Source organism: Ranitomeya imitator, chromosome 5, assembly GCF_032444005.1.
Source record: "Ranitomeya imitator isolate aRanImi1 chromosome 5, aRanImi1.pri, whole genome shotgun sequence".
NCBI lineage: Eukaryota > Metazoa > Chordata > Amphibia > Anura > Dendrobatidae > Ranitomeya > Ranitomeya imitator.
The window spans coordinates 43,676,248-43,704,137 of NC_091286.1; the positions used below are offsets into that span (position 1 = coordinate 43,676,248).

Consider the following 27,890-nt stretch of genomic DNA (forward strand, 5'->3'; position numbering starts at 1 on the left):
GCGCTGGAGGACAGACGGCTGTAGGTAAGTATGTAGTGTTTGTTTTTTTTTACTTTTAGCATGGTAACCAGGGTAAACATTGGGTTACTAAGCGCGGCCCTGCGCTTAGTTACCCGATGTTTACCCTGGTTACCAGTGAAGACATCGCTGGATCGGTGTCACACACGCCGATCCAGCGATGTCAGCAGGAGTCCAGCGACGAAATAAAGTTCTGGACTTTATTCAGCGACCAACGATCTCCCAGCAGGGGCCTGATCGTTGGTCGCTGTCATACATAACGATTTCATTAACGATATCGTTGCTACGTCACAAATGGCAACGATATCGTTAACGATATCGTTATGTGTGAAGGTACCTTTAGTAAATAAATTCACAGGACCTAGTAATCTGTGGCCTTCAGACAGGAGCCCTGGGAACCTGACCCCTACAGAGAGACGCCATGAGCTCTTCAAATTGTAACAATGACGTCAGGCCAGGCCTTCTAATCAGATAGAACGTTCAGAGCTCAGGTCCTGGGACCTCTGATTACTGATGTGACAGCTGGACCAGGGTGCTATGAATTTATTCACTCACCAAGAATTTTAGGGAGACCTCCTGCAACTCCATCACAGGGGAAGTTCTTAAGCAACATTGGTCTAGATCAGAGCAAAAGTAATATCACGCTTAAGGCTATGTGCACACGTCGGGATTTCTTGCAGAAATTTCCTGATCAAAACCGGACATTTTCTGCAAGAAATCCGCATGTGTTTTTTGCGGATTTTTTGCCCCCCCAGAGGTTCCCAATGTAATTATATAGTGGGGAATCTGCAAAAAATCAGCAAAATTAATGAACATGATGTGTTTTTTTGTTTGTTTGTTTGTTTGTTTGTTTGTTTTTAAGGGTATGTGCACATGTCAGGATTTCTTGCAGAAATTTTCCTGACAAACCCGACATTTCTGCCAGAAATCCTCACGCGTTTTTCACGCGTTCATAGAATTGCGGGAAAAATGCAGAAAATCCGCAAAAATAATGACCATGCTCATTTTTGTACCGCAATGCGTTTTTTTTTTTTTTGCAGAAAAAAATCATCCATGTGCACAAAACATGCAGAATGCATTCTAAATGATAGAATGCATAATATATGCATTTTTAATGAGTTTTTAGCGCGAAAACCTGAACGTGTGCACATAGCCTAAGACCATAATGGCCCAAGTAGTGCTATTAAAAATTAAGTCTTGTCCCCAAAGGTTCTTGAATAACAAAGATAAGACGCTGGCTGCGGTGCCAAAGAGTTAGAGTCTGTACACACGCGTTTTGTAGCTCGACAGCTGCCCTAGGACGTGAAGTTTTTATTAGACTGCACTAAAAATATATCAGACATGGCTTGATAACATTGCATGACAATTACTATTGAAGTGCTGCAGAAGGCCTGTAAAGCTCCCGTGTAACACAGATCAGACCACAGCCGTCTACAGGAATGGCATAACCAATACAGTAATGCAGATTGTGCTGAGGAATTTTCAAGGTCTTTGTGCTTTTGACAAATAACGACTTCCTGTTACTAATGTCAGCTCTGCAGGTGACAGTAGAAAGGAGACCGTGATGATGACACCCAACTACCAGAACATGTCTGGGTTGCTTCACTGCTTTGCTATTATGTAGTTCAGCAGGCACATTGCACACTTTGATTTACGCCAAAACGAGCGGATGTGTTCAGCTTACAAGATGCGTCTCCAAAGTGAAGAAAGAAGTGTCTAAAGTGTCAATTTTCGGATGCGTAATTTTTGCATGATTCCTTTTCCTAAATAATGGAGTCTTGGTGTTTGCAAATTTATTTTGGCTCTAGCTGATTGTTGCTGGGGATGATTCCAGAGTGCAGGTGAGATGCTTTGGAAAGCTTACATTGCCTTGCAGAATGTCTTGTATAAACTGTTGACCATGGCATTTGTGTATGCTACATGGACATGTCTGCACTAGCTTACATACTGCGGGGCAGCTATTTGGATTCCATGCTAGGAAGCGGCACATTAGTTGGAGACTCGCGTACTTTACTTTAGTTGCATTAGATGTAATGGCTAATAAGCCTACATACAATATAATGGCTCCACACCTCTCCACATTTTGTTTAGCTTTCCACACAGTATTATGGCCCCAACACAAACCTTCATACTGTATAATTACCCCCCACATAGCCTTCCATAAGGAATAATGGGCCTTATATAGTCCTCCATACAATGTCATGCACTCCCCACAGTTCTCCATACTCTGTTATGGCCACCAGTCACTGATTTTAAAAACTAAATACAATACTCGCCCCTCCTCGTTCCACCTGATTCTCCGGTCTCCTGAGCATGTTGTGTGAAGCGTCACACATCTTAGTACAGCGGGTGCGTTGTAATGACGTCACCACGCGCGCCTGCTGCTCGGACATGTCAGACGTGAGGCTTCTTCCTCCATCATCACTGCTCAAACTGAAAGGGGATGTGGGGGGCCAGTGCGAGAGCTGACACAAGAGCCCCCAGGCTCACAAGCCCCAGAGCATTCACGTGACCTGCTGCCACTGGTGGTGCGCCACTGTGGACGAAGGCTCGCTCAAATGTTATAAAATTCCGTGAAGCACCTAAATGTGCAAAAATGGTCACCACACACTTGCATTAATGGAGGTTTCTGCTTTTTTGGTATTTAAGAGGCTCTGCATGTGCGACATGGTGCCCACAATCTATTCTAGCCAAATTCAAAAGTCAAATAGTAGTACTTCTGAGCCTGGTCATGCACCCAAACAGCAGTTTTTCTTAAAATATTACCCCGTTTGGGAGACATTCCATAATAGTTTTTTGGGTCTGGTTTTTTTTTTTTTTTTCCTATTGCCCATTGAGAAAATTGTGACTAAAGCAATATTTGGAATGAAAAATGACATGTTTTTCCACTACTTTGCCTTATTTCTTGTGTAGCACCTGAAGGCTTAACAAATTTCCTGACAGTAGGAAACTTTTGAATAAGTATAAGGGTGCAGTTCTTAAAATTGTATAATTTATAGTTTTTTTTTTTTTTCCATTATGTAGCTCCTTGAAATTCACTCTAAGGCTGCCGTCACACTAGCAGTATTTGGTCGCAGTATTTGGTCAGCTATTTTACATCAGTATTTGTAAGCCAAAACCAGGAGTGGAACAATTAGAGGAAAAGTATAATAGAAAAATATGCATCACTTCTGCATTTATCACCCACTCCTGGTTTTGGCTGAGAAATACTGATGTAAAATACTGACCAAATACTGCTAGTGTGACGGCAGCCTAAAACTGAACAGGTCTGAAAAAAAAAATAGGATTTGTAAATTTACCTGAAAAATGGTTTAAGTCTAAAGTCATTCAACTATTAAAATTTGCAAATGTACATTTCCATCAAAATTCAGATATTTTTCTATAAAGAAGCAAAACCTATTGGATCTAAATGTACTTTTTTTGACACATTACTGATAAAAGAAAAACCGCAGAATCCTAGTTACCGTATATACTCGAGTATAAGCTGAATATCGCGCACTGCCCCGTCATGCCTGCTCCTGGCGCGGTCCCTGCACGTCTGTTCCCCGGCGCTGCATTTTCTTCCTGTAGTGAGCGGTCACCGTTACCGCTTATTACAGTAATGATCATGCGGCTCCACCTCTATGGCTCTATGGGAGGTGGAGCCGCATGATCATTACTGTAATGAGCGGTACCATGTGACCGCTCACTACAGGAAGAAGCTGCTGCAGAGTCGGGCAAGCGGGGACCTGCAGGGACCGCGCCAGGAGCAGGTGAGTATAATTAGACAGCTCCCCCTCCCCTGCCGACCCCTGGGTATGACTCGGGTATAAGCCGAGAGGGAGACTTTCAGCCCAAAAAAGTGGGCTGAAAATCTCGGCTTGTACTTGGTTAAAAAGGTTTAAAAAAAGACCTAGGTCCATCAGGTACAACCTTAATCACAAGGGCTTTGTCATTAAAGTTACAAACTGTGGAAAAAAAAAATTCTTAGAATCACGGCAGAGTGGCCTTTCAGCCCATGTTGATACAGTACTCGTTTCACTGTGGATATTGACACAATCTTGCCAACTTTCGCCATCTTCACAAGGTCTTTTGCTTTTGTCCTTTGGACATGTCGGACCAAAGCATGTTATATCTGGGACACAGAACCCGTCTCCTTCCTGAGCAGTATGTTGTCTGGACATTCTCATCTTGTTTGTACTTGCATATAATTGTTTGTACAGATGAACGAGGCACCTTCAGGTATCTTGAAATTGTACCAGAGGATGAGCCAGACTTGTGCAAATTCCACAATTCTCTTCCTGATATTTTGGCTGATTTCTTGAGACTTTCCCATGATGCTACACAAAAAAGCAGTGTGTTTCAGGTGTGCATTAGAGCCACTCCTGTGAATGTATTTTATCTCAGATGTTGCCAAAAAACAGTAGCTTCCAAACACATGACATTGTCATATGTGCAGTCCAGAATTGTTTAACCCCTTCCCAACGTGCGCCGTACATATACTGCTCTGTCGGAACCGCGTTCCAGCAAACAGCAGTATATGTACAGCGCGGCAATCACGCATCCTCACTCTTTGCGCCGTGGCGATCGCTTGCGGGTGTCGGCTCTGTGTGAGAGCTGACACCCCGCAGTAGTAATGCCCACAATTGGTGCTAGCACCGATTGCAGGCATTTTTATTTTTTTTTATTTTTTTTAATTCCCTAAATAAAGAAAAAAAAATGTATTGGAAAAATATTTATGCACCGTAAATATAAAAAAAAAGTACACATTTGGGATCACTGCGTCCATAACTACCCGCTCTATGAAACTGGCCCAGTAGTTAACCCCTTCAGTGAACACCGTAAAAAAAAAAAAAACACTGGCAAAATACAATGCTTTATCATATTGCCGAACAATTTTTTTTTCTATAAAATAGTTTGTAATGTGTAAAAAGCGCTAAAATATAAAGATATAAATGAGGTACTGCTGTAATAATATTGACTCGAAGAACAAAACTGCTTTTCCTGACAATTCCTGAATTGTAGTTTTTTTTTGTTTTTGCTCATTCTGTCTCCCAAAAATCAGAATAGAAAGCAATCAAAAAAAAAGTCATGTGTCCAAAAATGGTACCAATAAAAACATCAGTTTGTCGTGCAAAAAACCAAGCCCTCACATGACTTGTTAGGCTGCTCTCACACATCAGGTTTTTGCCGTCAGGCACAATCCGGCAAGTTTTGGAAAAAATTGACTTGTATGTCTGGATTGCGCCTGATGGCCATACGTTTCATGAGTTTTGTTTTTTTTTTTTTTTTTGCCGGATCCGTCACAAATTTTCCGGCTGACGGAGAAAACGTACAGAGGAACGTTTTTTTTCTGTCCGGCGCGAAAACGCACAGCGACGGTTCCAGCTATTAAAGGATGAAACGTGAGGTGAAATGACTGGATCCAGCTACCGATTCCAGTATTTTTACACTTTTACACTGAGTATGCCCCGTAGCTTTGTTTCCTGAGTGTGTGTCTCCCCTCTCCAGGGTAAATGTCCTATTTGCACTGAACGGATGCAAAAAAACAATGAGAAGTGCTAGGACAAATTATAAGTATTTATACTGTTTATTAAAGTGAAATGATAAAAAGAGGGTGGAAGAAGGAAAATATTCAACATCACAAATACAGATCAGAAAAGTGGATGAGCCATACAGGGAGAAAAATTAAAGATGTTGCAAAATAGTTAAAAGGCAAAAGGTGTATGCACCTTGATATCTAACCAGGGTCAGGGTCCCCTGATGAAGCATCAGTGAAACTTGTCGGATTGTTGGTGGGTGAGCCTCAGTGTGTTTTGTTGATATGTCCTGATTATCTGTATTGTTGCATCTTGCATACTTTATATTTTGGGACTTCTACATAGCATTGGCACCTTAACCCCTAACCTCAATATTTATATCATGCCTACGTTTGCTGTGTGACCATATACAACCTCTGGCAAAAATTATGGAATCACCGGCCTTGGAGGATGTTCATTCAGTTGTTTAATTTTGTAGAAAAAAAGCAGATCACAGACATGGCGCAAAACTAATGTCATTTAAAATGGCAACTTTCTGGCTTTAAGAAACACTAAAAGAAATTAAGAACAAAAAATATGGTAGTCAGTAATGGTTACTTTTTTTTTTTTTATAACCAAGCATAGGGGAAGAAATATTATGGAATCACTCAATTCTAAGGAAAAAATGATGGAATCATGAAAAACAAACAAAAAAACACTCCAAAACATGACTAGTGTTTTGTTGCACCACCTCTGGCTTTTATTACAGTTTGCCGTCTCTGAGGCATGGACTTCAAACAGGACTCTTCATCAATCTGGCTCCAACTTTCTCTGATTGCTGTGGCCAGATCAGCTTTGAAGGTTGGAGCCTTGTCATGGACCATTTTCTTCAACTTCCACCAAAGATTTTCTTTTCCAAAGATTTTATTTGGATTTTAAAATAGCAGGCAAGAAAAGGGAATAAGGGCGGGATATGATGGTGGGGGGGGGGGGGGGGGAGGAAGGGGGTAATAAGGGGGAGGGGAAAGAAGGGAGGGGCATAGGGAAAAATAGCAATGCAACATTATAGCAACAGTGATATACACTTATAGGGTACATAATGTCCAGGTCATAAGGTTTAAACGAAACAACTGCGAACCAACGCATAGATAAATAAACAAACGAGAGATTGCAAGCCAATTAAGGCCAATCATATGTGAGCAAATATTTAACCAGGATTGAACCATTAGATAGTACACGGAATATACAATTAAATGGTATTGCACCTAGAATTTGGTGGTGAGGGAATTAAGTAATGGGGGACGGAAAGGCCATGTCCCATTTATTCCATTTTTTGTAAAATCTTGCAAACTGATTGCTAATCAAAGCAAATTTCAGTTCATGTGATCTGTGTTGCTGGACTAGGTGTAGGATAACCTCTGGATTTGGGAGTATTTTGTTTTTCCAGTGGAAAGTGATGAGATTTTTTGCTACAAGACAAAGATGAATAAAAATGGGTTGGAGTGCCAAGTCTAGTTCGTCCAAGTTAAGGGAAAGAAGGGCCATTTGAGGTGTGAGGGTTAAAGTTTTGTTAGAGAGTTTATTGAGAGTGGTAGAGATCCAAGACCAGACTATTTTGACTCTAGGACATTCCCAAAGCATATGTAATAGGTCTCCCTTGAAGCCGCAGTCTCTCCAGCAAAGGGGTGAGGATGAGTTTGAAGGACCGAAGTGTGCTAATTTTGCCGGGGTAAGGTACCAATTACTAATAGTTTTAAAGTATGTTTCTTGAAGTGGGAATGAGATTGTGGAGTTGTACGTTTTGGAGAGAGCTTCTTCCCACTGCTCAGGAGAAAAGGTGGATTTTAGGGTTTTTTCCCAGGTGATCATATAAGGGCTTTTTGACAAACTATCGTCATTGTTGAAAGAGTCATAGAGAAAACCATGACTCCAGAAGATTTTATGGTGAGGATTGAGTAAGACTTTAATTGAGGAGTGGGTAAAGTTCATTTTTGAATTAAGAAAAGCGAGGACATTATCTTTTAAGAGGATGAATTCTAAGAAAAAGGAGTGAGGAACGTTAAAATTTTTCCTCAGGGATGAAAAGTCTAAAGGCCCCTTCACATTAAGCGACGCTGCAGCGATACCGACAACGATCCGAATCGCTGCAGCGTCGCTGTTTGGTCGCTGGAGAGCTGTCACACAGACCGCTCTCCAGCGACCAACAATGCCGGTAACCAGGGTAAACATCGGGTAACTAAGCGCAGGGCCGCGCTTAGTAACCCGATGTTTACCCTGGTTACCATGCTAAAAGTAAAAAAAAACAAACACTAGATACTTACCTACAGCCGTCTGTCCTCCAGCGCTGTGCTCTGCTTCTCTGCTCTCCTCCTGTACTGTCTGGGAGCCGGAAAGCAGAGCGGTGACGTCACCGCTCTGCTTTCCGGCTCACAGCCAGTACAGGAGGAGTGCAGAGCGCAGCGCTGGAGGACAGACAGCGGTAGGTAAGTATCTAGTGTTTGTTTTTTTTTTACTTTTAGCATGGTAACCAGGGTAAACATCGGGTTACTAAGCGCGGCCCTGCGCTTAGTTACCCGATGTTTACCCTGGTTACCAGTGAAGACATCGCTGGATCGGTGTCACACACGCCGATCCAGCGATGTCTCCAGGGAGATCCAGCGACGAAATAAAGTTCTGGACTTTATTCAGCGACCAACGATCTCCCAGCAGGGGCCTGATCGTTGGTCGCTGTCACACATAACGATTTCATTAACGATATCGTTGCTACGTCACAAATAGCAACGATATCGTTAACAATATCGTTATGTGTGAAGGTACCTTAAGAAATTGGAGCCGTTGTGGATATCTCCCAATTTAGTGATTTTTAAATTCTGGCCAAATTGTAGGGAGGGTTATATTAGAGAGACTAAAGATAAGAGTAAGGGGTATGTTTTTAAGAATGGAGAATTTGTGTGTCCGTCTGCTTGGTTTGGAGAATTTACGCCAAGCGTTGAAGTTAGGAAGATGGTTTGAGATTGCTTGAGTGATGATATTACTTAACTGTTTGCCATTATTTAAAAATAATTCCAAGTCAAACCAGGCCGGAGGTTCACGTTGGGAAATCCAATGGACACTTTGTTTAATCAGAAGGGTTTGATAATGGGCAATAATGTTAGGAAGGCCCATCCCACCATTCCCTTTCTTCCTGTATAATGATGAGAAAGAAGTCCTAGCTTTTTTTCCTCCCCACAAGAAGGTTTTGAACAAGGTTTGGATATTTGTTAGGAGTATGACCGGGATAGGCAGAGGGAGGCATCGGAGAACATATAGAATTTTTGGAAGGATATGTGTTTTAAGGATATAATTTTTTCCCCACCAAGAGAGATTTTTTTCTTTAAAGATTAAGCAGTCTTTGCTTATTGAATCTGTCAAATTTCTCAGATTTATCTTCACCATAAGTTGGAGATTGTTACAGAGAGTAATACCTAGGTAAGTAATCTCTCTGTTGCACCAGTTAAGGGATGTTTTATCCTTTATTGCATTCGTTTGTTTAGTGTCAAGATTAAGGGGAAGGATGTTCGATTTTGACTGGTTGATTTTGTAGTTGGATAAATCTGAGAACTTGTCCAGCTCACTAAAAACCTCAGATGAAGAGTTTTGGGGGTCAGTTAAAGTCAAAATAATATCATCTGCGAATAGGCTTATTTTGTGTTCCTTGTGTTGGGTATGGATACCTTTAATTTTGGCATTGCTACGAATGTGTTCGGCTAGGGGTTCAAGGGCCAAGTTGAAAAGTAGGGGTGATAGGGGGCAACCCTGTCTGGTGCCATTTGAGATAGTAAAGGGGTTTGAGATATGGTTGTTGGAGATTATTTTCGCGCTTGGGTTTGAGTATAGTGCCATAATAGTAGTCACTAGTTTTTGATTAAATCCAAATTTGAAAAGAGTGTGTCTAAGGAAGTCCCAATTTATGCGGTCAAAGGCCTTCTCGGCATCTAGTGATATTAGTTGTTGGGGTTTTTGTTGAATTGGCGTACCTGATGGCGTTTATCAATCTCCTTGTGGCGTCTGCGGGTTGTCTCCCATGTGTGAATCCCATTTGGTCGTTGGCCAGAAGAGACGGGAGAAAATTACTCAACCTGTTGGCTAATATTTTGGAGAACAGTTTTATGTCTGTGTTGATGAGGGAAATAGGGCGATAATTGGTCAATAGTTCAGGGTCACCTTTAGGTTTCGGGATCAGGACAATCGAGGCCTCAAGCATTTCCTTTGGAAATAACCCCCGGTCGGCGGCGAAGTTGAATACTTCTGCAAGGTGAGGAGATAAAAGTTTACTGAAGGTTTTGTAATATGAATTATTGAAACCGTCGGGGCCTGGGGATTTGTGGAGGGGGAGTTTGTTAATAGTATCTTCTATTTCAATAGGGGAAAAAGGGGCAGACATAAAGGCTAAGTCGTCGGTTGATAAAGAGGGAAGATTAATTGAGTTGAGGTAATCATTGATAGCTGACGAGTTGGGTTGTGAAGAGGAAAAAGTTGATTTGAGGTTATATAATTTTTGGTAGAAGTGGGCGAATTCGTTAACTATATCTTGGGGGTGGGATAACCACCAAAGATTTTCAATTGGATTGATATCCGGACTATTTGCAGGCCATGACATTAACTTTGTATCTTTTTTTTTTTTCAAGGAATGTTTTCAGTTTTTGCCCTATAGCTGGATGCATTATCTTGAAAAATGATTTCATCCTCCCCAAGCATCCTTTCAATTGATTGGATAAGAAAAGTGTCCAAAATATCAACATAAACTTGTGCATTTATTGAAGATATAATGACAGCCATCTCCCCAGTGCCTTTACCTGACATGTAGCCCCATATCATCAATGACTGTGGAAATTTGCATGTTCTCTTCAGGCAGTCATCTTTCTAAATCTCATTGGAACGGCACCAAATAAAAGTTCCAGCATCATCACCTTGCCCAATGCAGATTCGCGATTCTTCACTGAATATGACTTTCATCCAGGCATCCACAGTCCACGATTGCTTTTCCTTAGCCCATTGTAACCTTGTTTTTTCCTGTTTAGGTGTTATTGATGGCTTTCGTTTAGCTTTTCTGTATGTAAATCCCATTTCCTTTAGTCGGTTTCTTACAGTTCGGTCACAGACGTTGACGCCAGTTTCCACCCATTCGTTCCTCGTTTTTGTTGTGCATTTTCTGTTTTGGAGACATATTGCTTTAAGTTTCCGGTCTTGACGCTTTGTCTTCCTTGGTCTACCAGTATGTTTGCCTTTAACAACCTTCCCATGTTTGTATTTGGTCCAGATTTTAGACACAGTTGACTGTGAACAACCAACATCTTTTGCAACATTGCGTAATTTACCCTCTTTTAAGAGTTTGATAATCCTCTCCTTTGTTTCAATTGACATCTCTCGTGTTGGAGCCATGATTCATGTCAGTCCACTTGGTGCAGCAGCTCTCCAAGGTGTGATCACTCTTTTTTTTAGATGCAGACTAACAAGATCTAATTTGATGCAGGTGTTAGTTTTGGGAATGAAAATTTACAGGGTGATAACATAATTTTTTTTCCCTCAGAATTGAGTGATTCTATAATTTTTCCCCTATGCTTGGTTAAAAAAAGTAACCACATTTTTTGTTGATTTCTTTTAGGCTGTGTGCACACGTAGCAGATTTTTCGCTATAAAACCGCGAAAAAAACGCTCACATTAAGCATCCTATTTAATAGAATGCAATCCGCATTTTTTGTGCACATGCTGCATTTTTTTCCTGAGCGGATTCGCATTCCAGAAAAAAACGCAGCATGTTCATTCAAATTGCAGAATCATGGGGATTCCGCACACCTAAGAATGCATTGATCTGCTTACTTCCCGCATGGGGCTATGCCCACCATGTGGGAAGTAAGCGGATCATGTGCGGATGGTACCCAGGGTGGAGGAGAGGAGACTCTCCTCCATGGACTGGGCACCATATAATTGTTTAAAAAAAGAATTAAAATAAAAAAAATTGTGATATACTCACCTTCGATGCTACACATCGCTTGGAAAATGCTAGCATTCTGCAAGCTAATTATGCTTGCAAAATGCTAGTTTTCTGCGGGAATATGCATGCCAATTCCGCATGCGATATACCCGCGGCAGGAGGCGCAGAATTGCCGCTGAAATTTCCACGGCAATTCTGCAACTTGTGCACTTAGCCTTAGTGTTTCTTAAAGCCAGAAAGTTGCCATTTGAAATGACTTTAGTTTTGTGCCACGTCTGATCTGCTTTTTTTTTTTCTACAAAATTAAACAACTGAATGAACATCCTCCAAGGCCAGTGATTCCATAATTTTTGCCAGGGGTTGTACATACCTGTTCATTTTGTGATTACACTTTGCTATATGCCCATCGCTTATACTTTGGAATTTACAATCATCTCCCATATACTGGTACTTATCTTGGTTAGGCATGAGGGTGCATACACTTTCTGCCTGTTCGCTACATTTTGCATCCTTTTTTTTTTTTTTTTTTAATAGGGTAACTTTCTTACTGTATGGCTCACCCACTTTTCATTTCTGTTTTGTCTTGCTGAGTTTTTCTTTTCCTTCACCCTTTTGTTTAACATAGCAAAATTAATAAATATTTATTCTGTTTATATTTCACTTTGTCCTAGCACTTCTTCTCGTTTTTTTATTTTTCAAAATATCAATGTGCTCTAGTTACATCTGCAGTTTTTTTTTTTTTTTCCCCCGGCATTTTATTTTTTTGTTTTTGATCTTGTGGTTTTGTTTTGAGTGCAGACTCAACAATACACTTTTCACATTTGATCCCCTATGAAGCATAATCTTTCACTGCACAATGAGGACAAATTCAATCCACTTTGCTTGCACTATTAAATGCAGCAGATTTTCTGCGTAAAAAAAGCCACAAAGTTTGTCATGATCACAGTGCACTGTGGAGCGGCTCTGCAAGTTTTTGGCTAAACTACAGCGTGAACTTTTTCACAAGTACCGTAACACTCCATGCTTCAGATGAACAGTATACATTCCTTATTCGAGGACCAGAGTATTGTACAAACAGACATTTACTTGTTAATATCATGTGGTGACAGCGCTGCTTCATTTGGAAAGGAATGTTGTCTATACTACAAATAGCCCGTTTGTTACTTTGCTGCCGGTTATGTATTATTGTGTAAAGTAATCACATATATATTCCAGTGTGGTGAAGGTATGGTTTACCATTCTCCTCTAAAATGATTGACCTCAACTTACTAATAAGAAATATTACCAGCCTTGCATTATTCCTAGTTGCACCAACAAACCTATGCCAGGTTCACACATGGAATTTTTCTGCCACAAATGTTGCTGCAAATCCACAGCGGTATCCAATGTTTCCTGGGCTACATACCAATTTTGATTGACCCCTTACAATCTGGTTTCCGCTCTTTACACTCCAGTGAAACTGCCCTCACTAAAGTCTCTAATGATCTAATAACAGCTAAATCCAAAGGTCATTGCTCCCCGTTGATTCTCCTGGATCTCTCTGCCGCATTTGACACTGTGGATCACCAGCTCCTCCTCCTCACCATGCTCCATTCTATAGGCCTCAAGGACACAGCCCTCTCCTGGTTCTCCTCCTACCTCTCTGACCGCTCCTTCACTGTATCTTTTGCCGGCTCCTCTTCCTCTCCTCGTCCCCTTATGCTACTTTCACACTTAAGATCCGTCGCAATGCGTCGTTTTTGGGGGAAAAAACGCATCCTGCAAATGTGCCCGCAGGATGCATTTTTTGCCCATAGACTTGTCTTGCCGATGGATCGCAACGTATGGCCATACATGTAACATGTCGCATGTTACTCCCAAACAGCATGCCCACTGTCTTGGGGTCCTATTCAACAACGAACTTTCCTTTACTCGCTATGTCCGATCACTCACTCGCTATTGTTACCTGCACCTTAAAAACATCTCCAGAATCCGACCTTTTCTCACTGTTGAAACTGCTAAGACTCTTACTGTCGCTCTTATTCATTCCCGTCTGGACTACTGCAACTCTCTTCTGATCGGTCTCCCTCTTACCAAACTTTCTCCTCTCCAATCCATCTTGAATGCGGCAGCCAGGGTCATATTTCTGTCCAGCCGCTTCACCGATGCCTCCATCTTGTGCCAGTCATTACACTGGCTACCCATTCGCTACAGGGTCCAGTATAAACTCATCTCTCTCACCCACAAAGCTCTCCACAGTTTTGCACCACCTTATATCTTTTCTCTCATCTGTCTATCGCCCTACACGTGCCCTCCGTTCTACAAATGACCTAAGACTAACATCCGCCGTAATCCGAACCTCGCACCTCTGTCTCCAAGACTTCTCTCGTGCTGCGCCAGCTCTCTGGAATGCACTTCCCCAGACGATCAGACTGATACCTAGCCCCGACCTAATTTTTATAAGGGCCAATAGGAACAAATGGACCTTAGTTTGTTGTGCACACTGGGAAATGCGTTAGTGGTACCAAAATTGTTCACACAATTTCTGCTGTATGTAGAAATACTCCATATGTGGCTGTACAGTACTGCTTAGCCACACGGCAAGACTGGAACGGGACAGAGCGCTCTTTGCCTCCTGCACAGATTTTCTAGAATAGTTTGCAGACTCCATATACAGAGCCCCTAAGAGCTAGAAGTCCGAATCCCCTCTGGATCTGGAGACATGTACCCATAAATTAAGCGGCCCCTCATCGCTACAGAAATGGCAAACGTGGACGCTAAGGCATAGGCAGCATCAATAGTAAAAAGAGAGCGAGCATTTCCCTGACTGGAAATTCTTCCACGCATGCTCGGTTTCAAAAGACGGCATCAGTCGCTGGATTCCTGCTTTTGATGGTCGGGATCCTGCTTCCATAGGCTTCCATTATTTCCAATGATGGGCAGCGCAGGATCTGTTGCTGAGCGATTTTTTTTTTTATTTTTTTTTATTTATTTATTTTTTTTTTTTTTTTTTCTCCTTCCCCCCCCCCCCAACCCCCCCCCCCCCGACGTGCACAAAAAACGTTCCTCTGTGCGTTGTCTCCGCCCGATGGACAGCAATTTTACGACGGATCCAGTGCACGACTGATGAAACGGATGGCTATCCGTCGCTAATACAAGTCTGAGAAAAAAACGGATACAGCAGAAACATTTGCTGGATCCGTTTTTTGTTTTTTTTAAATTTCTCAAAACGATGCATTGTGACGGAAAAAGACGTAAGTATGAAAGAGGCCTAAATGTGTATGAAGGCGCAGTGGGGCAGCTGTATTACTCGCACAGGGATCGCATCACAAACCTTAGTCTGGCCATCAGCTGCATAGCAAAACATGCTGTCAGGAGAGAAGATGCAATGCAATCCTCACCCAAGCAATACGGCTGTGTGACTATATGCTCTTGGGCTCAGTAAAAAGGGGGGCAATTTGGTTTGGGAGTCCAGAATTAGCTGGATTTCTTCTGGTGGGCTAGGAGCCATAGCGTTTTTTCCAGAGGCTTTGTGCTTTTTGTAACATGAAGACCCCCCTATTTCCTTTGACGGATGACAGACGTGAGTGGGGACTTGCTTTTTTGTGTATCGAGTTGAAGCTTTTATTTGCAGCATAACATTTTCACATATAATTTTATATATATAATATATATATATTTTTTAAAGGGAACCTGTCATCCCCAAAATCGAAGATGAGCTAAGCCCACCCAGCATCAGGGGCTTATCTACAGCATTCTGTAATGCTGTAGATAAGCCCCCAATGTAACCTGAAAGATAAGAAAAACAGGTTAGATTATTCTGACGCAGGGGCGGTCCTATCCGATGGGCGTCCGGTCTGGGGCCTCCCATCTTACGATGACATCTTCTTCTTGTCTTCACGCTGCGGCGCAGGCGTACTTTGTCTGCCCTGTTGAGGGCAGAGCAAAGTACTGCAGTGCGCAGGTGCTGGGCCTCTCTAACCTTTCCCGGCACCTGCGCACTGCAGTACTTTGCTCTGCCCTCAACAGGACAGACTAAGTACGCCTGCGCCGCAGCGTGAAGACAAGAAGAGGACGTCATCGTAAGAAGATGGGAGGCCACGGACCGGACCGCCCCTGGGTGAGGATAATCTAACCGCTCTCTCATCTTTCAGGATACATCGGGGGCTTATATACAGCATTACAGAATGACCGGTTCCCTTTAATGACATGTAGGCTGTGTGCACACGTTGCGGATTTTTCGCTGTTTTTTCACTATAAAAACGCATAGATTATGCATCCCATCATTTAGAATGCATTCCGCAATTTTTGTGCACATGATGCGTTTTTTCTGCGAAAAAAAAAAAAAAGCATCGCGGTAAAATAACTCAGCATGTTCATTAATTTTGAGGATTTTTTTGCATTTTTCCCGCTATTTAATGCATTGGGGAAAAACGCGTCAAAACTGTACGGGAAAAAAACGCATGTGGATTTCTTGCAGAAAATGTCCGTTTTTGCTCAGGAAATTTCTGCCAGAAATCCTGAACGTGTGCACATAGCCTTAGTGTGGTAAATCTGAAAATGCTTAATTCTTTAGGTCTTTAGTAGGATTACAGCGATACCACATTTGTATCACTTTATATTATGTTTTGCCTCTTTTACCGAATAAAAACAATTTTTTTTTTTTTTGTTTACCGGTATATTGGTGTTTTGCATCTCCTATATTCTGAGAGCTAGAGCTTCTATTTCTCCTGATGGATCTGTATGGTGTTTTTTCTTGTGGGACAAGATAGTTTTCAGAGATTCCATTTTTACTTACGTTTTGTCATTTTGATCGCGTTTTAATTCATTTTTTGTTCGGTGGTGTGATGAAAAAGCTGTTTTTTGCCACTTTATTTAAAAAAAAAAAAAAAAAAAAATTTTCACTGAGGGGGTTAACTAGTATGATTGGTATGCATGTCTAGTCTTTCTGGACACAGCAAGAACAAATGTGCTTTTTTTTTTTTTTTTTTTTTTCCCCCTGCACTTACTCTGTGGGACTTTTCTTACTCTGATCACTGGTATAATGCATTTCTATGTACCAGCATTGCAATGCATTATCCCTTTCAACTCTGATCGCTTTTTGGATCGTGCTGCCTGCATGGTCTTAGCAGGCCACCGTAGCTGGGTGACCCAGCGGTTGTCATTTGCCCTGGGAATTGCCATGACAATGATTGGGTTTTTGCGATGATGTTGCTGGGGTGTTGATCGGACGAGAGAGTGTGCTTTCCCTCTCGCTGCCTTCTAAATGCTGAGATCGCTGTTGATCACAACATTTAGAGGGTTTAAACAGGTGGGGATGGTGCGGGCTCAACTCCTGGCTATGACTGCAGGGTCTCGGCTATCACTTACCGTAACGTCCATTTGCGTGAACGCACCTCAAAATAGGACGTATTGGAACTAATGTCGCAAAGGGGTTAAATATCCCCCTGTTTTTGTTGTTGTTTGTTTGTAAATGTCACTTTAGAGCACCATCCACATGTATTATATTATGCCTTCCTGCAGATTTTTGATGTGAAACCTGCATCATGAGTCTCCACATCCGGTCATGGATTTACTGTATCAATTTGTACAATCTATTCTTTTAACCCCTTTCTGACATCGGACGTACTATCCCGTCCATGTGGGGTGGGCCCCTATGACCATGGACGGGATAGTACGTCCAGCGCGATCGGCGGCGCTCCCGGGGGGAGCGCGGCCGGGTGTCAGCTGTTTATCGCAGCTGACATCCGGCACTATGTGCCAGGAGCGGTCACGGTCCGCCCCCGGCACATTAACCCCTGGCACACCGCGATCAAAGATGATCGCGATGTGCCGGCGGTGCAGGGAAGCATCGCGCAGGGAGGGGGCTCCCTGCGGACTTCCCTGAGCCCCCCGCAGCAACGCGATGTGATCGCGTTGCTGCGAGGGTCTTACCTCCCTCCCTCCCTGCTCGAGCCCCGGATCCAAGATGGCCGCGGATCCGGGTCCTGCAGGGAGGGAGGTGGCTTCACAGAGCCTGCTCAGAGCAGGCACTGTGAAGGCTGCAGCGCTGCATGTCAGATCAGTGATCTGACAGTGCTGTGCAAACTGTCAGATCACTGATCTGTGATGTCCCACCCCTGGGACAAAGTAAAAAAGTAAAAAAAAAAATTTTCAAACAGGTAAAAAAAAAAAAAAAAAAATATTCCAAAATAATGAAAAAAAATATATATATTATTCCCATAAATACATTTCTTTATCTAAATAAAAAAAACAAAACAATAAAAGTACACATATTTAGTATCGCCGCGTCCGTAACGGCCCGACCTATAAAACTGGCCCACTAGTTAACCCCTTCAGTAAACACCGTAAGAAAAAAAAAAAAAAAGAGGCAAAAAACAACGCTTTATTATCATACCGCCGAACAAAAAGTGGAATAGCACGCGATCAAAAAGACAGATATAAATAACCATGGTACCGCTGAAAACGTCATCTTGTCCCGCAAAAAACGAGCCCCCATACAGCATCATCAGCAAAAAAATAAAAAAGTTATAGTTCTGAGAATAAAGCGATGCCAAAATAATTTTTTTCTATAAAATAGTTTTTATCGTATAAAAGCGCCAAAACATAAAAAAATGATATAAATGAGGTGTCGCTGTAATCGTACTGACCCGAAGAATAAAACTGCTTTATCAATTTTACCAAACGCGGAACGGTATAAACGCCTCCCCCAAAAGAAATTCATGAATAGCTGGTTTTTGGTCATTCTGCCTCACAAAAATCGGAATAAAAAGCGATCAAAAAATGTCACGTGCCCGAAAATGTTACCAATAAAAACGTCAACTCGTCCCGCAAAAAACAAGACCTCACATGACTCTGTGGACCAAAATATAGAAAAATTATAGCTCTCAAAATGTGGTAACGCAAAAAATATTTTTTGCAATAAAAAGCGTCTTTCAGTGTGTGACGGCTGCCAATCATAAAAATCCGCTAAAAAACCCGCTATAAAAGTAAAATCAAACCCCCCTTCATCACCCCCTTAGTTAGGGAAAAATTAAAAAAATGTATTTATTTCCATTTTCCCATTAGGGTTAGGGCTAGGGTTAGGGCTAGGGTTAGGGCTAGGGTTAGGGCTAGGGTTAGGGTTAGGGCTAGGGTTAGGGCTAGGGCTACAGTTTGGGTTGGGGCTAAAGTTACGGTTAGGGTTTAGATTACATTTACAGTTGGGAATAGGTTTGGGATTAGGGTAAGGGGTGTGTCTGGGTTAGAGGTGTGGTTAGGGTTACTGTTGGGATTAGGGTTAGGGGTGTGTTTGGATTAGGGTTTCAGTTATAATTGGGGGGTTTCCACTGTTTAGGCACATCAGGGGCTCTCCAAACGCGATATGGCGTCCGATCTCAATTCCAGCCAATTCTGCGTTGAAAAAGTAAAACAGTGCTTCTTCCCTTCCGAGCTCTGCCATGCGCCCAAACAGTGGTTTACCCCCACATGTGGGGTATTGGCATACTCAGGACAAATTGTACAACAATGTTTGGGGTCCATTTTCTCCTGTTACCCTTGGTAAAATAAAACAAATTGGAGCTGAATTAAATTTTTTGTGAAAAAAAGTTAAATGTTCATTTTTATTTAAACATTCAAAAAATTCCTGTGAAGCACCAGAAGGGATAATAAACTTCTTGAATATGGTTTTGAGCACCTTGAGGGGTGTAGTTTTTAGAATGGTGTCACACTTGGGTATTTTCTATCATATAGACCCCTCAAAATGACTTCAAATGAGATGTGGTCCCTAAAATAAAATGGTGTTGTAGAAATGAGAAATTGCTGGTCAACTTTTAACCCTTATAACTCCCTAACAAAAAAAAATTTTGGTTCCAAAATTGTGTTGATGTAAAGTAGACATGTGGGAAATGTTACTTATTAAGTATTTTGTGTGACATATCTCTGTGATTTAATTGCATAAAAATTCAAAGTTGGAAAATTGCGAAATTTTCATAATTTTCGCCAAATTTCCGTTTTTTTTCACAAATAAACGCAGGTACTATCAAAGAATTTTTACCATTGTCATGAAGTACAATATGTCACGAGAAAACAATGTCAGAATCACCAGGATCCATTGAAGCGTTCCAGAGTTATAACCTCATAAAGGGACAGTGGTCAGAATTGTAAAAATTGGCCCGGTCATTAACGTGCAAACCACCCTTGGGGGTAAAGGGGTTAAAAGTGGAGGATGTTGGCAGGATTTGGGATCCAGACACCAGTGACTGAGATTTTCTAAAAGTGACCGTATTTATTTATTTCTATCTAGTGTTGTTTGACCCTTTTTTGCCTTTTTTTTCTTCTCTGCAGGCTAATTACTGATCATGGGGGCATTTTTGGACAAACCTAAAACGGAGAAACACAACGCTCACGGAGCCGGAAATGGTTTGCGATATGGACTGAGCAGCATGCAGGGCTGGCGGGTTGAAATGGAAGACGCTCACACCGCTGTGGTGGGGATCCCTCATGGCCTGGAAGACTGGTCCTTTTTTGCCGTTTATGATGGGCATGCTGGATCTCGTGTTGCAAATTACTGCTCGTCGCACTTGTTAGAGCATATAACAGATAATGAGGACTTCAGGGTGACTGAAATGTCCGGGTCCAACGTGGAACCTTCTGTAGAAAATGTTAAAAGCGGCATACGAACTGGATTTTTAAAAATTGACGAGTATATGCGCAACTTTGCCGATTTAAGGAATGGCATGGACAGAAGCGGCTCTACTGCTGTGGCCGTCCTTATTTCGCCAAGCCATGTGTATTTCATCAACTGTGGGGATTCTAGGTCTGTGTTGTATAGGAGTGGACAAGTTTGCTTTTCCACACAGGATCACAAACCTTGCAATCCGAGGGAGAAAGAAAGGATTCAAAATGCTGGCGGCAGCGTCATGATCCAGCGCGTCAATGGATCGTTAGCAGTTTCTCGTGCCCTTGGGGACTATGACTACAAGTGTGTCGATGGCAAGGGTCCTACCGAGCAGCTCGTCTCTCCCGAGCCTGAGGTGTATGAGATTGTACGAGCAGAAGATGACGAGTTTATAATTCTAGCCTGCGACGGCATCTGGGATGTCATGAGCAATGAAGAGCTTTGTGAATTTGTCGACTATAGGCTTCAGCTCACCGATGACCTCGAGAAAGTGTGCAATTCTGTAGTGGACACCTGTTTACATAAGGTGAGTGACTAGAGAAAGATGTGTGCAAAGATGGTCCTAAATGGAACTAAAGTCTTGTTGTTTTTTGTTTTTTTTGCTGCTACCATCATTAGTGTGTCTGGTTGTTTAAAGGTTTATGTAACACCCCTTTTATCATCTGTCCATAGTATAGTTAATGTGTGATCGCTGTGGGCCCCACCCAACACACAAACTCGTACTCGTAGCATGAAGGACTAGCAGTAATTTTCCCACATGGGATTCAACCTCTGAGCATAAGAATGGGAGTATTGAAGCAGTGGAAACCCACAGATTATAGATCTATCCTGTGTATTGATAAATGTTAATGGGATAGTACTTTTAACACCTTCAAGACGCAGCCCTTCTTCGTTTTTGCGTTTACATTTTTCGCTCCCCTCCTTCTCAGAGCCATAACTTTTTTTTATTTTTCCGTCAATATGGCCATGTGAGGGCTCGTTTTTTGCAGGACGAGTTGTACTTTTTAACGTCACCATTGGTTTTTGCATGTCTTGTAGAAGAAAAGGGGGAAAAAAATTCCAAGTGTGGTGAAATTGCAAAAAAAAGTGCAATCCCACACTTGTTTTTTGTTTGGCTTTTTTTGCTAGGTTCACTAAATGCTAAAACGGACCTGCCATTATGATTCTCCAGGTCATTACGAGTTCATAGACACCAAACATGTCTAGGTTCTCTTTTATCTAAGTGGTGAAAAAATTTCTAAAGTTTGCTAAAAAAAAAAAAAAAAAAAAAATGCCGCAATTTTCCAATACCCGTAGCGTTTACATTTTTCGGGATCTTGGGTCGGGTGTGAGGGCTTATTTTTTGCGTGCCAAGCTGACGTTTTTAATGATAGCACTTTCTGCACGCATTTCTGGCCCGATGGCCGGAAGTGGTAGTTAAATGCTGCTGTCAGAGTTTGACAGCGGCATTTAACTAGTTAATAGCGGCAGGTGGATCGCGATTCCACCTGCCGCTATTGCGTGCACATGTCAGCTGTACAAACAGCTGACATATTGCATTTTTGATGTGGGCTCAGTACAGCCCCATACCGATGCAAGTGGGAAAGAAGACTAAGGCACCATACACTTAGTGGCAGCTCCCAATTGTCTTCCAGAATTGCTTCAGTGAATGGGCCATTAATGCTCGGCCAAGAACTGTGCGCCCTTCATCAGTGCTAAAGCTCATAGAAAATCTGACACGGGTACCAATAAGCCCTCCACTCTAAGGGCTCCTTTCCACTTGGCAGCAAAAAGAGGTCCGATTTACGGACCGAAAAAACGGATGTAACGTATGCGATTGTCATGCGATTTTTTTTTTTATTTTTTTTTTTTTTGCAACATCCGTATGACGTCCGTATTGCTGTCCGATTTTTAACGCATCGGTGTCCTTTGAAAAGCCTGTAATCCAGCGCAGTGTACAGTAAAATCACACTGACAGGTTAGATTAGATATATACACATAGAATGAACATACACATAGAATGAATATACACATAGAATGAATATACATACATACATACATACATACATACATACATACATACATACATACACACATACATACATACACACATACATACATACACACATACATACATATACACACATACATACATATACACACATACATACATATACACACATACATACATATACACACATAAACACACACACACACACACAGACCGTATTTTTCGCTTTGTAAGATGCTCCGGTTTATAAGACGCTCCCCAAATTTTGAGGAGAAAAATAGGAAAAAACTTTTTAATAAATTTTTGGGGCGTCTTATAATCCATGCGTCTTATTACTTACCAGGGGTGTTGGCTGCGGTGGATCAGGGTCCCAGGGTCGTTGCTGGAGGCAGGAGTGGGGCATTGCTGCAGGCTGGGATGAGGGGGTCTGCAGGGGGGCTCCTGTGCTGCAGGCTGAGATGAGGGGGTCTGCAGGGGTGCTCTGGTGCTGCAGGAGGCTCCTGTGCTGCAGGCTTGGATGAGGGGGTCTGCAGGGGGCTCCTGTGCTGCAGGCTGGGATGAGGGGGTCTGCAGGGGGCTCCTGTGCTGCAGGCTGGGATGAGGAGGTCTGCAGGGGGGCTCCGGTGCTGCAGGGCTGTCTCCGGTGCTGCGGGGGGCTCTGGCGACATTTTGTGAAAGATCAGAGCCCCTGACACTTCTTCCATGCGTTCCTGTATGACTGACTCCGGGATAATGGCCGCCGGAATCTCGAGAGATGAGATCTCAGCGCTGAAATCTCAAAATGTCGCCAGAGCCTCCAGCATCACCCGGGGCTGCAGTGGTGGCGGGCGAGGTGACAGCGGTGGCGGACACCCCCTCATCCCAGCCTGTAAGTGGTATATCCGCTTTGTAAGACGCACCCCCATTTCCCCCCCCATATTTGGGGGAAATAAAGTGCATCTTACAAAGCGGAAAATACGGTGGGTATATATGTGTGTGTGTATATATATATATATATATATCTCTATCTATCTCACACACACACACACACACACACACACACACACACACACACACACACACACACACACCGCTTTTGCCATCTCCTTCACAAACCCGACATGATACCAAAAAAGAACCACTTGAAAAGTAATGTATAAAAATCTAAATAAATAACTAAATCCAAAAACAATTATGTTCAAAATATAAATAATTTTATTAAGGACACCAATCCAATCTAACACAAACACATGATAAAAAAAACATATACGACATACTAAAAACCAGAGGAAGCAGGGCACCACCCGTAATCTGAATAATTAATCAAAATAGTGTATGGTACTATACAGATTCAGCTGCCATAGATAGGGAAACATATATTTCATATAAAAAATTTCATAAATATTTAATAAAGTGTTTGTAGGTATACAACTAAATCCTAGATAGTATTGTATAACGTGCATAAATAACAAGGTATATATGACCTCCAAGTATATTCATAAAGTGCACATGGTTAAATCAAATATAGTAATCCCTAATAGAAAAGTGATCGGCACATGATGAAAAAAGTCTCCATATAATAACCAGGATTCATTTCCCACGTGGTGCTACTGCTACCCTGCACTCAAACGCGCGTTTCACACGTTGCTTCGCCCTCACTCCCTGACGAAGCAACGTGTGAAACGCGCGTTGGAGTGCGGGGTAGCAGTAGCACCACGTGGGAAATGAATCCTGGTTATTATATGGAGACTTTTTTCATCATGTGCCGATCACTACTGTTAGTAGTGTGTGTGTGCAAAATTTGGGTGCTCTAGCTATTAAATTTAAGGGTTAAATCGCGGAAAAAATTGGCGTGGGCTCCGCCAGAGTGGTAAAGCCAGTGACTGAGGGCAGAGGGCAGATATTAATAGCCTAGAGAGGGACCATGGTTATCTGGAAGATGTTACAATAGCAAGGTGACATTAACCCTTCATTACCCCATATCTCACCACTACACGGGAGTGGGAAGAGTGGCCAAGTGCCAGAATAGGCGCATCTTCCAGATGTGCCTTTTCTGGGGTGGCTGGGGGCAGATGTTTTTAGCCGGGAGGGGGGGGGGGGGGGGGAGCAATAACCATGGACCCTCTCCAGGCTATTAATATCTGCCCTCAGTCACTGGCTTTACTACTCTGGCGGAGAAAATTGTGCGGGAGCTCACGCCAATTTTTTCCGTGATTTAACCCTTAAATTTAATAGCTAGAACGGCCAAATTTTGCACATACACACTACTAACAGTAGTGTGGAATATGCAAAATAATGAGATGGTTTACTGTATGTAAACCATGTCTCATATGTCGGGCTTGTGAAAGAGATAGCAAAAGATAGAATGAATATATATATATATATTTTCTCGATTAATAAAAAAATACTGGGCATGTTGGGTATCGCTGTAAACGTATTGAAAATCATATTGCAAGGTCACTTTCACCACAATATATATAAATCGTAAAAAAAATTCCCCCAAAATGTAAATTGCAGGGTTATTCACAATTTCTCACCATTTTGAATATTATTTTTTAACTATTTTCCAGTTCACTATGTGTTAAAATGAACTGTGTTATTCAAAAGTAGAAAATGTCTCATGTAAAAAAAAAAAAAACAAGCTCTCTTATGTCAATGTATGTGAACAGAAAAATAAGTCATGTCTCTGGGAAGAAAGGGAGGAAAAACCGGAAATTGGCCGCAAGGTGAGGAGAGCACTGCGGGCATCATGAGTGGCAGTCTGGCTGTGAGCGGTGCCAGGTGTATTATTCTGTGAGACGGTCTGCCTCCTGGCGCTGCTAGACGTGATGGACAGCTGGGTGTTTAATTTTTGCCCCGAAACGATCATATATTTAATCAAGTGGAAAATCCCTTTTATTTGCTATGCTGATTTTGTGGTATTTTTCAGCCACGTTGCTGTTTTTTAAAGGTGTTTTCCGAGGTAAATTTTAGCAGTCACTCCATGACTTGCAGATTGGCGGATCACACTGGTGAGATTCCCCAGATCTAGTGAGTGGTCAGCTAAATTATTTGGTCATTGTACTGCTAAGCTTGACTGGCGCAGATGGATTTGTCGTGTCGCATCGCTCTCCATTTGTGACATGCTGCTGGGTGGTGTGGGGGGGGATGACTTTGCTAAGGGGGTGTTGCCTCAGTTCTAGAACAGTGCAGCATTTCTAATACGTACACTACAGTAAGGGTGCCTGCCGTTTTTCACTTCCTTACACGTTTATACACCAACCCCTTTAACACTAATGACTACTCCTTGTACACTCCACATGTCGGAGATCTCGCTGTGGCTGCTCCAGGCACATTCTGGTTGCTGATGTCCTGCACAGTAATCCACCTTTCCTGTTAGAGATAGTTGGCACGCTCATATACCGGTAGAAGTCCGGGGTCTCTAGTGACGGCCGTTCTATGAGGCCTCTGTACCCCCAGATGCGATCTACAAGGTTGGCTGCGGTCATGAAACGAACTCCCTGTTGGTGAGTGCAGCAAGGTGGGTAATGTATGCTGTTTGTAGTGTACATAGGGCATACACCCCAGACATATAATCTCAACATATTCATCTGTAATACCACTTTAATTGCATGTGTCGCCCATTTAACGATTGTACGCATTTTTGTCAGGGGTAAATTAGTATTGAAAAGGACACACACAGCATCTGTTGGGTCCACTGACGTCCATGGACCTATTATTCTCTGGCAGATCTACAACCATAAAACGTGAGAACGGCTGTTACTAAGGGATACACGACAGAATTTGCCTCCATGCTGCGGCTTTGCTGTGTTTAATGCTGGAGCAGCCAAGTGTGGATTCCAACATCACCCCTTCAATCCACAGTGGTGTAGAGCCACCGCACACAAGCAGTTCTGGGGCCATACCATCTGGTATAACATTTAGGATGTAGTGTATCCTGGAAGTTTAAGATTTCTCTCCTCTCCACAGGGAAGTCGTGATAACATGAGTATCGTACTGGTTTGTCTTCAAAATGCTCCTAAAGTTTCAGACGAAGCCATCAAGAAAGATGCCGAGCTGGATAAATATTTAGAATTGAAAATTGAAGGTACAGTTGTGTTTTTTTGTGTTTGTTTTCTTTTCTGACCTGTTTCATTTAACCCCTCTATCCTTTACTATACTGCTATACTCAATCAGATGCTGAATATGGAAAAGATGAATGCTAAAACTGCAATAGTGCAGAGCAGCAGTCTTAATCTATTTAGATATAGGATCAGGAGGGAAGCAATACTGTCTGCACTGCTATCCAGTAGCCCTGGGCTTAACTTCACTGCACCCGCTTCTGTCGGTGTATGAGAAGTGGGCGAGGAGGACCCTGGGAAAGCTGGGGTACATTTCAGTAGTCCTACATACTGAGATTGCTGCTGACACTAGGAAAGCTGGGGTACATTTCAGTAGTCCTACATACTGAGATTGCTGCTGACACTAGGAAAGCTGGGGTACATTTCAGTAGTCCTACATACTGAGATTGCTGCTGACACTAGGAAAGCTAGGGTACATTTCAGTCGTGATACATACTGAGATTGCTGCTGACACTAGGAAAGCTGGGGTACATTTCAGTAGTCCTACATACTGAGATTGCTGCTGACACTAGGAAAGCTGGGGTACATTTCAGTCGTGATACATACTGAGATTGCTGCTGACACTAGGAAAGCTAGGGTACATTTCCGTAGTCCTACATACTGAGATTGCTGCTGCCACTAGGAAAGCTGGGGTACATTTCAGTCGTGATACATGCTGAGATTGCTGCTGACACTGGGAAAGCTAGGGTACATTTCCGTAGTCCTACATACTGAGATTGCTGCTGACACTGGGAAAGCTGGGGTACATTTCAGTAGTCCTACATACTGAGATTGCTGCTGACACTAGGAAAGCTGGGGTATATTTCAGTCGTGATACATACTGAGATTGCTGCTGACACTGGGAAAGCTAGGGTACATTTCCGTAGTCCTACATACTGAGATTGCTGCTGACACTAGGAAAGCTGGGGTACATTTCAGTCGTGATACATGCTGAGATTGCTGCTGACACTGGGAAAGCTAGGGTACATTTCCGTAGTCCTACATACTGAGATTGCTGCTGACACTAGGAAAGCTGGGGTACATTTCAGTCGTGATACATGCTGAGATTGCTGCTGACACTGGGAAAGCTAGGGTACATTTCCGTAGTCCTACATACTGAGATTGCTGCTGACACTGGGAAAGCTGGGGTACATTTCAGTAGTCCTACATACTGAGATTGCTGCTGACACTAGGAAAGCTGGGGTATATTTCAGTCGTGATACATACTGAGATTGCTGCTGACACTGGGAAAGCTGGGGGTACATTTCAGTAGTCCTACATACTCTCCTAAGCTGTTTATATGGGCAGGTAGGTCATAGAAAGCTGAATAAAATGCAAATGTCACTTTGATTTCTGTGATCCTATGTTTTATTCCCAAGAAATTAACTTTTTTCTTAATATGTAAATGAGCTGTTAAAGGGAACCTGTCACCATTTTTTTTTTTTTGCTCTCAGCTAAAAATATCATTTAATTGTCAGGTATGCATTCCACATCTACATTTGAAACCCCCTGACATCCCATGCATCACCCATAAAAACCTTTATTTGTCCCGCGCTGTATGTTAATCTGTTCAGTCCGATGGGCGTTGCCTCTGTTCCCTCACCCCTCCTCGGCTTGCTGTACGCATTCTTCGCCGTGAATCTTGCAGAGCGCGTACAGATTTAGCGCATTTCAATGTGACCTTGCGCGTGCG

At 42.5% G+C, this 27,890-nt stretch overlaps 1 protein-coding gene across 3 annotated transcripts in view; it reads left to right on the plus strand.

The window, feature by feature from the left end:
- Positions 1-27,890, plus strand: part of PPM1B (protein phosphatase, Mg2+/Mn2+ dependent 1B) — a 57,560-nt gene that overhangs the window by 12,232 nt on the left and 17,438 nt on the right. For all 3 annotated transcript variants that reach the window (XM_069768611.1, XM_069768612.1, XM_069768610.1), the window contains exons 2-3: positions 19,795-20,654; positions 26,067-26,184. In XM_069768611.1, coding sequence (XP_069624712.1) covers positions 19,809-20,654; positions 26,067-26,184 — 964 coding nt within the window. In that variant the 5' untranslated portion in view covers positions 19,795-19,808. The remainder of the gene's footprint in view (positions 1-19,794; positions 20,655-26,066; positions 26,185-27,890) is intronic.